Source organism: Gavialis gangeticus, unplaced genomic scaffold (genome assembly GCF_001723915.1).
Source record: "Gavialis gangeticus isolate Ggan-Ray unplaced genomic scaffold, GavGan_comp1, whole genome shotgun sequence".
In the NCBI taxonomy this organism is placed as follows: Eukaryota; Metazoa; Chordata; order Crocodylia; family Gavialidae; genus Gavialis; species Gavialis gangeticus.
The window spans coordinates 9,370,334-9,381,457 of NW_017728992.1; the positions used below are offsets into that span (position 1 = coordinate 9,370,334).

Below are 11,124 nucleotides of genomic sequence, written 5' to 3' on the forward strand. Positions count from 1 at the left end.
GACAAGGTACGGTTAGCCCTACTGACCGTGTTCTCGCATTGTTGGCCCATGTTCATCTTGGAGTCAGTAATGACTCCAAGATCTCTTTCTGCCACCATGCTTTTGAGAAGGGAGTTCCCCAGCCTATAGGTATGCTGCTGGTTCCTACTGCCCAAGTGCAGTACTCTGCACTTGTCAGTATTGAATCCCATCCTATTTTCATTTGCCCACCCCTGTAACCTGTCCAGGTCCTGCTGTAATCTGTCCTTCCCTTCTAGCATGCTCACCTCAGCCCAAATCTTGGTGTCATCTGCAAATTTAAGCAGGGTGCTGTTTACCCTGTCATCCAAGTTGCTAATAAAGAAATTGAACAGTGCAGGCCCCAGGACCAAGCCCTGGGGGACCCCACTGCTCACCTCCCTCCAGGTCAAAAAGGACCTGTCCACCACCACTCTGAGTATGACCCCTCAGCCAATTTGCAATCCATCTGACTATGTAGGCATCAATACCATAGTCACCTAGCTTTTTAATGAGAATGGGGTGGGAGACAGTGTCAAAGGCCTTGCTGAAGTCCAGAAAGACTACATTCACGGCGATACCTGCATCCAGTGATTTTGTGACCTGATCATAGAAGGCAGTCAGGTTGGTCTGACAGGACCTACCCCTAATGAAACTGTGCTGGTTGCCCTTGAGCATCATCCCTGCTGCTGGCCCTTCACAGAAGTGCTCCTCGATAATCTTCTCAAAGAGTTTCCCCTTGGTTGAAGTAAGACTAACAGGCCTATAGTTGCTTAGGTCCTCCCTCTTCCCTTTTTGAAAGATGGGGACCGCATTGGCCCTCTTCCAGTCATCCAGCACCCGGCCAGAGCACCACAAGTGCGTTAGGCACCTTCCTCCCAAAAGTTTTATATATGATGTCTTAGCACAATATTAATTTCCCACTAGTATCACTTGCACTATACGCCAGTAGTCACCAACCAGTTGATCTCAATTGACTCGTCAGTTGTGGAGCCTCTGACAGTCGATTGCAGTCTGTCAGAGGCTCCACGATTGTGAGCGGCAGAAAGCACATGGCTGGACTGAGCCACACTCCCTGCCACCTGAGCTGGGCTGGGTGAATGGGGTCAGAGCCTGGGCGGCTTGTCTGGGAGGCAGGGGGTAGGGGTACAGGAAAGAGGGCAGGTAGGCAAGGCAGGGGGTGGGGCAGGGCAGGGGTGGTAGATCCTGGAGTGCCCTTTACTTAGAAAAAGTGATCTTCACCATAAAATGGTTGGAGATCACTGCTGTACACAGTGCCCAAAATATGGCACAGGACAGCATGTGAAAACAATATTTGTATTTTACGTTTGTTATTTGCATTGTTGACTTCATGTACACTTGGAATGAAATGTTATTATTCCCATTGAAAAGAATTCTTTTAGCCTCAAAAGTGGCTCTTTCAAAGCATGCACTTTGCATTCATTCTTATATTGGCTTTATAAAGCTTACCACTGTTAAAAAGAAAAGAATAACATCAAGGGATGTTGCCCAGGGAAGATGCACAGAAATTAGCAAGATATATTTATTCCTTCCAAAGTTGAGAACTTCACAGAGTCCTGGTAGATGGAATCTTTGCTTAGTCCTTAGATCTACAGCCTCAGACCTTAGATCTAAAACTTTGCTCAGTAAGTACCCCCGCCCTCCCCAACTTTGTATGCTTAGGCACTTTGGAGGATAGTCTCATACAATCAGGTTTCTTCCTTGGACCATCCAGTATTTTAGGCTCTAAATCAGTGAAGACAGTCCTGTTTTTCTTGCACTCTTGCCTTTTCTCGAGTCTATAAGCAAAACAATTCAGTAAGCACTGCAGTGTGACTCTGAGCATTAACACAGGAAGAGCCTGATCTTGAAAGGTTCTGACAACCTGTTGCTTCCATTGGCTTCCATTGATGCTCAGCACCTCCCAACATCATGTTCAGAGTGTTGATGAAGCAAGTTGTAGTCTATATGCTGTGGTTTTCTTATGTACTGTCCTGGTTTGTCAGTTCTATTGCTCTTTAAGGAAGTCATTTTTTTTGGTTACTGCCTTTGACCTCCAGTTTGCAAAAGCTCCATCTTAACACAGCCTCAATTCATTGGTCTGTCATTATTCACCAAAGCACTTAAGTACGTGCTTGAGTCCATTGATCTCAAGGGAATCTTTGGCCTGCTTAAAGTTTATGTAGGGCATTAAGTGTTGTACTGAAGTCCATCCTTCAACCCATAGTTAAATATTTTGTTGAGCTGAGGCTTTCTGTAATAGTAAACATCTGAAAAAATATTTGGCAGGGCTATTTACTAAATAATTGATTTATTTTATACCAGCTTCTGATCCAGTGTTCAGGGGAGTTACTGCCAATTTACTTCAGTGCAAGTAAAAGAAGGTGCAGGCTTCTAGGAATTTATCTGTATGCATAAGTAAAGATCAACAACAGGAGGCAGGGTGGATATCTGCAGGAATGCTTACAGAAAACAGAGATGCACTTTAACACAGAAATATTGATTCTGCAGACATGACATTTCTATTCCATTAATACAGCTATCAGGAGGAGAAAAGTACACAACAACAAAATAGCCTAAAAACGAAAATGGGGAAAGTCATTATAATCAGTCCTCAAAACAGGAGAAAAAAACCCAAAATGGACATGCAAATTTTGATGATACTTGTTGAGTCCAGTTGGATTGAAAGACTCCTGGAACTTGGCACCACCAGTCCGGATTTGGCCCTCACAGTCTGAACCACTGAGATCTGTGAGATGCTCTGACAGATCGTACACAAAACAGTGCCATTTTTTTTTAATTTGCTGAACCAAGTAGGTTAAATATTGAAAGGTCTCCCAGAAGGAAGTGTGTTTTTAAGGAGGCATCTGAATGAGAAAGCAGGGTACCATGAAGGGTAAAAAAAATAGAGGGAACATTGCGAGCAGAGAGGCTAGACATGGAAGACAATGCAAAGAAGCCAGAGGAGTGCTTCTGTCTCGGATGACTACATGCCCTGTTTTACCTGGACAGTGTCACAGTTATCCAATCGGTTTGGTCAAATTATTGCTTTTGTCCTGTTTTTAGCAGGATGCCCAAGACACATATTTAAAACAGGACTATCCCAGTAAAAATGGGACTTTTTCATCTTCCTCCCCCCTCCACTATTCATTGTTCCACACCCCAACCTGCCTGGTCTCCAGTGTGTTCAGTATATATTATTTATATACCAAAGCTTGGAGATGGCTGAACATGCAGATATTGTGGAGGGAGGGAGGAGGCGGCGGAGGGTCACATTTTGACACTTAGAGAAATATGGTCACCCTACCCCTAACACAATGCAAAGAGACTGGAGAAAAGCATAGGAAGGGGAAAAGCAGGGAAGGGAGTAAGAAGGAACATGGTAGATATGGGTGAGAGCTGAATTGTACAGCTTTTTGGTCAGAAATAAGAAGCCTAACATTTGTAGCAGGCAAGGAGAAACCAATGAAAAGGTTTGAAGAAGAAAGTGATAGTAGAAAATTATTATGATTTCTAGTCTAGTCACAGGGACAAGACCTAACTGGGATGTTCCAGGCTGTAGTGTTACAGCTCCACATGAGGCATGAGGAGGGAAAATAAAGGCTGAAGGTGAAAGGAGAAATTGGAGAAATATTTGGAATTTGAAAGGATTATAAGCCATTGTATACTTTTACTAAATGTTTTTTGTTTATTAGGCCCACAGTATATATAATCAGGGACATCTCCACAAAAAAATGTTCCTTCCTCCCACCTCAGAATAAAGAGTAGAAGTTTAACAGAACTTTTCAATTCGGATTTACTTATAGTGTGGATAGTACATGTGTTGGTCAATTTTAAAGCAACATGGAAATGCAAAAGGCTTTCTTACTTGCACGCTGTCCTTTGATCTCTGCTACTCAAATGTGGACTTTGCAGAAACAACATGCTGCTTCATTGTGACAAACTTTATTAAGATTAATCTTGTGATCAACAGCACACTGATCACACTCAGGAACTACACAAATCCCACAGTGCAAAGCTGCTTTTAATAAGAGCCTTGGAGGTATCTGGACACAAGTCTCTAGAGCATCAAGGTTTTTGTTCTTTGGGGTATGTGCTGTGCATCTGAAATAGAGCAAAAGATGTTGAAATGAGAGCAGATTTTAGGCAACAAGGAAAATAACATTTTATTCTCTTTCAGTAGAGAAGAAATGGCTGCCTCTAAGAATGCCAATGAGGATGACATTGCTGCACAACTCCAACAGACTCTGGTTGAACTGGATGACGATTTAGGGGGTATGAAACAATATTATCTCTGAACTGGAAAAGGAATAGCAAAGGGACACAAAGTCAGATTTAACCCTCAAACATATTGCAATGTTCTAACTGAGTTCATGGAAGGTACATACAGATCCAAGGTCAGAAACTGGCCTGTGCTCTATAAATTGATGCTGTTTTGTTTTCCTGATGGGGCAAACAAATATATTAGGCTACAGTTATATATTTTTGCAAATACTTTTATAAATATCATCCCTATATCTGAGCACCTGTTACTAGAAAGGAATCAGCAATATTTAATGGGCCAATTTTTTTTATGTAATAATTTTACTGGCTTCAGCGAAGTTATGTAAGTAGTGAATTTGACCCTAAGCCTGACCAATAGGCCATAACTGTAGCTTTGAAGCAGAATCCATCATTCTGCATAACATAAGCTGCTATTTTGTAGTTCATAAGAATGGAGTGAGGGATGGCAGACTTTTATATAAAAAAGTATTTCAACTGAATCCAACGCTTGGTTTGAAGTTAAACATCTAACATCCTGACAAGTAAAGGTAAAAAAAAAAGAGAGAAAATGTCATCACATCAGAAACAGTCTTCTGTAGTAAAGCAAAATAATGCACATTTTTATAAAACAAAAACCTTTTTATAAACCACTCATAATTTTGCATTACCTTAGAATTTAGTGAACCTATCTCATTTCTGAAAGTTTTGTACTCCTGTGATTCCATTAGCTGCTGTGGAATAACTCTTGATATATATTAAAGTAATTGAAAAAAGAATTGCATCCAACAGCTTCTTGCACAATGCAGCTGAATGATTCCTGAATGATAAAGGAAGCCTGGTAAAAGAAGAAATACAAGTTCTGTTTCTTTGCTTGCTAGCTTGAGGAAATCCTTCAGATGTGTGATAATTACTAACCAGGTTTGGGAATCATAATCTGGAGTTACTTGCTGGTTCCCAGAAATGCTTTTCCTTTACAGTAATATGGTGATGAAGTGAAATTAGTCAAAGATAAAGTATGAACAGAAGTCTAAATGCTGCTCTCAACTGCACATGTGTATTTCCCACTAACTGCAATGAATGAACACATGTATTTGATGATCATAATCAGCAACCAAACAGTAAAATGTATCCAGAAAGCTCTCTCTCACACAACAGGAGCTTGTAAGCTTATAAGTTTACTAAGATTCTTAGGAACATGTATGTTGTAATTAATATAACCAAACACCTGCTTGTTCTTAAGAGAATATAAACCATCTCTGAGTGATTGAAAGTGATGTTGCATGTTCTTCTTGGCAACCATCCATCCTCTGGATCATGGTGTATGTGCAAGAGGTCTATGCAACCATCACACCAAGACCTTCAGGGAATATGCCTAGGCAAGAGTATGCTGGAATGGAGGCTGCCCTAGGCCTACCATGCCCCCTTTAGAGTCTAAAGTTTAGACCATCGAGACAGAGTCCAAAGGCCAAGCAGAGTCCAGATGTTCAGTGTGTCAGTGATTGTAGCTTCTGCCAGACAATAACAGATTAGAGGTGCTATGACTGCCTTACACCTCAGCAAGGATGCATTTCCATCAGGGTGATGTCCCTTAGCCTTTCTCCAACCAAGATGTAACCACATGACACTGAGGTTTTGGGGCACCATATAGATGCCTTACTCGGGGGGTTGTAACATTGTGGTAAGAGCTACCACACCACAAGTAGCCCCACCACATTGCCACCAGGCCCTCCAGTTGGATGCAGTTTATGGTCATACCCAAAAACTAAATGTATAGTACCAATAAATGAATGTTTTTGTTTATATATTTTGCAGTACTGGAAGCTGGACCTTATGACACAGATAGTGATTCTGTATTCAATCACTTAAATGAGGTGTTAAGCCCACATACAAGCAACGTCAACACCGCTCAAGTGCTTGCCTGTTCTGTTCCAGTAACAGTCATAGATGAGATTCCAAGAGTTAATGACTTCCCAGCACCTCGGAACAAAGAAAATGCTCTACTCCCTAATGCAGATGGCATAGAAGATTTCTCAGTTGGCTCAATTAATGTAGGAAACTTTACTAATAAAAATAACAATGCAGGTTCTTTTGATAAGGACCATGTGGACAGCAGATCTCTACATATTTCAAAAGATTTAATACATCAGAAGTCATCTGAATTTGATTTCAAATCTCTGCCTATAGGACAAAGGAGAGATATGTCTGAGTCTCATGTTGTCTCACTTGACAAGAAAAATGAGAAATATCTGGGGCTAGAAAGGATCTATAAAAATGATGTTAGGTCCAAGGAATGTAGACCTAAGTTGATTTCTTCTGACCTCAAGCCTGTGACTGAAAGCAGTGCAGAGAAAGAGAAAAGCAATGTGTTTAATGAAAAAAATAATCTAGAAAGATCTCAAAACAAAATAAAAACAGAATTGAAATTCAGGCAAACTTCAGCAAAAAACGCAGAAGAGAAAGAAGATACTCAGTCAGCACCCATGTGGTGTCAGCGTGCTCATAGTACATATACAGTAACAAGCTATGAACCCAGAGTAGGTCTGACAACCTTTAAAATTGTCCCTCCCAAACCTGAAATAAAACATTTTGATAGAGGTACATCTCTCTCCACTGGTGCCATTAAGATAGATGAGCTAGGCAATCTTGTAAGTCCAAATGCTGGTGGTGGTAAGAACATACCAGATGCTTCTACCAGTGAAATGGAGGAACCTTTCATTGAGAGAATAAGAGCATTCTGGAGGTCAAACTCTATGGAAAAGCAACATGATGAATGCATAGAACATAATTCTAAAAAGACAGTAGCTACCACAAACTCTAAACCTTTTACTTTGAAACCTGAAAGCACACCTCTCTCTCCCACAGATGCAAAACCAATACCACCACAAACATTTGCATCCAGGGTGACTGAAAGGTGTTTTGAAACTGAAAAAGTCAAACAGCCTAATGCAACCACACAGTCTCAGGTAAAACCATCCATAGCTCCAATACTGAACAGGAACAAGACAGAGTTCTCATTTCTAAAGCCTTATAGAAGAACTTCAAGCCAATATGTTGCCTCTGCCATTTCAAAGTATATTACTTCACCTGCATTTAAGGCTGACCCTACACTCAGTCATGACAAAGAAAAAAATAACCATGAAGAGAGAGGAATGAAAATTGAAGCAGAACATTCCCCCCAAAAAAACATTATTGTGGCCAAAAACAGCCTGTTGGAAGAAACACAATCAATAGAAACAAGCAAAGATCATTCAAATATTTTTAGTTGCAATCACAACGCATCCAACAGGTTTACACTTGGTGATAATTTTGGAGAAGAAAACAAAGCTATAAATGTCAGGGCACTGAATCAAGCAACTCCTGTTGGCTTCTATAAAAAGAGTGTCAGTGTACCACTTACTAAAACCTCAGTGATGGGTAACAGTTTTGCACAAGATGATCACAGGCTTAACAGCAAACAAAAGACAAAGCCTGTATTTGATCAGAAATCTGAGCATAGGGACCAAACTAATTTTTCCTCACACCTCAGATCACCTGGTCTCCATGAACCCAGCTTCTCTTCTGGTTCATCTCTGAGTGCCACAGAATGGCAGGTTGTGGACAGGCCTCCTGGAAACTCTTTAAAAGTCTCATCTGAGTTAAACACTGCATCTGTTAACAACAATAGTGATTTAGAAAGAGAAGAGAAACCCAATGGTATATTACTGGGTAATGTCAATGAGTCTGATATCACTGTACAAACCAATATCTTTGGGCCAAAGAAGAAGTTCAAACCAGTTGTTCAGAAACCAGTTCTAAAAGACACATCTCTGCACACTGCACTAATGGAGGCTATTCAGACCGGAGGAGGAAAACAAAGGCTGCGAAAGGTAAAGGGACATTCCAGCTTGGAGAATCCTGTATTTACACTAGTCAGCCACTTGCTGCTTTATAACTGGTGATGGGCTGGACTGCACATTGTTTTAAAAATGCATGAGGTCAAAATGTGGAACCAGGCCACTGGCTGTACTGCACGTAGTGTAGTGTTATGCAACCTTTTAGCTGCTGCAGAGGAGAATAAGCGTACAGTATAAAGGGAAAAGAAGTATTTGAGGTTAGTTAGCCTGAAAACCTAACCTGTGTTTCTGAAGGTTGGATAAAAATAGCATGAAGATGATACATAAATACATGCAAATGACAGATAAGTTGTTTTTGATTATCCAAAGTTATTACTTAGGCACTAAAAGTGAGCTTTGTTCAATGCAGTACACAAAGGACTTGCAATCCTGTGCAAAATACAGCTCAGTGAGCTCACTTTTATGAATCTATGGCTGCATCTACATGAGACACAGACTGTGCAGTTGTTACTGCGCAGTCATTTAGTACTTGCATACTCAAGTACTAAATGACTGCGCAGTATCTGGCATTACTGTGCCATAGTATCCCTGCATGGCTTCCTGGTGACACTGACTATGCAGTAGTAACAAGCTACTGCACAGTAGTAATGCATTCTCATGTAGACCTGGCCAATACACTTCAGTGTCAGCAAGGATTGCTGCTGCAGCAGCAGGTCCAAAAGGAGACATGGTGCCTACCCATGCAGCTCACCATATAAAAATATGTTCCAAGCACCTTTTAATAATATTTCCCAAACTGTCTTTAAGAAAATCTCTAGTTCTAAACTGATGATGTCTATTGTGATCCTGTTCTAGATTTCAGACAGCATGACAAATGGAAATCAGCAGAAGCCCTCACATACTGAGCCAGAAAATGAGCGGTCAGCCCTGCTTGCAGCAATTAGAGGTCACAGTGGCACCTCAGGGCTGAAAAAGGTAAGAAGTAAAGAGGATCGTGCTCCACTTATAGATGGCTCCCACTGAGAGTGTATTAGGTAAACAGCAATCCGGAAAACATCCAGCATAAGTTGTACTGCAAAGGGAGGGTTTTAGAAAAAACAGGATTACACAGTACAGGATTTTAATGTTTTCTGGGACAAAGTTATGACCTCAGCTGTAGAATCTGACTGACCACTGGAATTGTGCACTTGTGGCTATAGTCAAACATTTTGGGAAATCATGGCTTCATATGGCACACTGCATATTTGCAGACATTAGTTTTCATTAGATTTAAAAAATGACACTTCCTATCTGATCATTAAAGTATTTATAATAGTCAATAACCAGGGCCTGAATTGTTCCAGCCTGCGCTTCCGTCAAGCTCACTAGCCCACCAAAGAAGTGTATTTGATTAGGAGGTTTCCCTTTCCTTTGCGCAGTGACTTAAGGCATTACCAAGTATCTGTAACAGTAGCAAATCACTGAATGCTCACCAGTCAGCATTCCTCATGTTCTTTATATTACTCTAGTTTTCCCTTCCCTTAAAGCAGCTATGAATGCCACATAGACCTCACAGCTGGTAGAGCAGTTAGCTTCCTTTCAGACTGACGCCGGGGCAGTGAAAAAACAGCCAGGAGTGCAGCCATCCCATTGTAAAGACAGCTTTTGCATAGACAGAAGGCAGTCTAACCTTATAGACTAAATCAGAGAGGTAAAATGTAAGTTTTAATAAGGGACTTATAAATAGTTATAAACATTAATATATAGCCCTCTGCTATGTAGTAAGCCCTCTGCTATACCTCTTCGATTTGGTTATTCTATAAGGTGCAAGCCTACCTTGCATTCTGCCTTGTTTTCAGACTAACATGGCTAACTACATCTCTCAGCTACATAACCCTGCCAAGCTGCTGGGCATGGGACCCTTGCTAATCAGCGTAATATATATGTGTTTCCCAGTGGTCAGAGCACAGGAATGGGATACAGGAGCTCCTGAGTTCTATTTCTTGTTTTAAAACTGCTTCCCTTGAGAGGCTCCAGTTAATTTTGTGTTCCTCTGCCTCTGTTTTGCTGTCAGTGAAGTTGGGATGATGATGATATTTACTTTCTTGGTCATACATGAGAATGCATTTGTTGATAGATGCCGAATGCTTTGAAGATACGTAACACCATGATAAATGCTAAATATAGGCTTTCGAGCTAACCTCAATTATTATGAATAATTATACTGTAAAAGACAAAAATATATGTGGAGAGAGTTGAAGATAAAGCACAAGCCAGCTTTGCTTAAAAATTCCCTTTCCTCCGTTCTTGCTTGCAAGGGAGTGAGCTTCCCCACATATAATTCAGGCAGAAATGTTAGGTTCAGGAATTTCACAGAAAACCTTTCTTGGAAAAAGCAGTCAGGTTGGCTTTTCCTATTTACTTGCAAATAGTTCTTTCCAGTCCCATTTCCTTTTCATTTTGGATGGAGTATTCAGATTTAATAGCAATTTTAAAATGGAGCCAGATCTGAGAGCCCAGCTTGCTCTCATCTTTTATAACCACCATGCAGTACATATTACCAAGAGTAACAAGATTCCTGGGTGGCGATTGCAATCCTCATACATCTTCTTGATTGCAAAATCCTTGTGGTCATTCTCAAGTCCAACTCTTAGCCTCTTACCTTACATGCCAAGAAGAGTTACAGGATGCTAGAGTTCACAGTAAATAAGGATTGAGTTTCTGAGACAGAGTCACTGCCAAATCGTTGATCCTGGTAATCAGCCCACTTGAGTGATGTGAGAGAGTAGTAACAGATGTTTAAACCAATGAGCAAACATAAGTTATACATGTTTTACATCTTTGGAACAAGCTCAAGCCATGAGTAGTGAATTTAAAATGCATCAAATGTCAAATAATGTGCAGGTTAGTTATGTTTGATATCAACAATTCATCTACAACTGTATCATTAACAGATCTCATCAGCAGCCTCTGACGAGCTACGGAGCTTCAAAAATGCAGAAGTGGCCTCGCAAAATAAAGAAAACTCCTGGGCAGAGGAGCCTCCTATCCC

At 40.8% G+C, this 11,124-nt stretch overlaps 1 protein-coding gene across 1 annotated transcript in view; it reads left to right on the forward strand.

Moving 5' to 3' along the window:
* The window catches only part of COBL (cordon-bleu WH2 repeat protein), a gene marked incomplete at its 3' end in the record, with an annotated part of 305,644 nt that extends 294,522 nt beyond the window's left edge, over nt 1-11,122 (forward strand). The window contains exons 12-15 of the mRNA XM_019518370.1: nt 4,178-4,272; nt 6,073-8,126; nt 8,949-9,068; nt 11,027-11,122. Coding sequence (XP_019373915.1) covers nt 4,178-4,272; nt 6,073-8,126; nt 8,949-9,068; nt 11,027-11,122 — 2,365 coding nt within the window. The remainder of the gene's footprint in view (nt 1-4,177; nt 4,273-6,072; nt 8,127-8,948; nt 9,069-11,026) is intronic.
* Nucleotides 11,123-11,124: the final 2 nt, after the last annotated feature.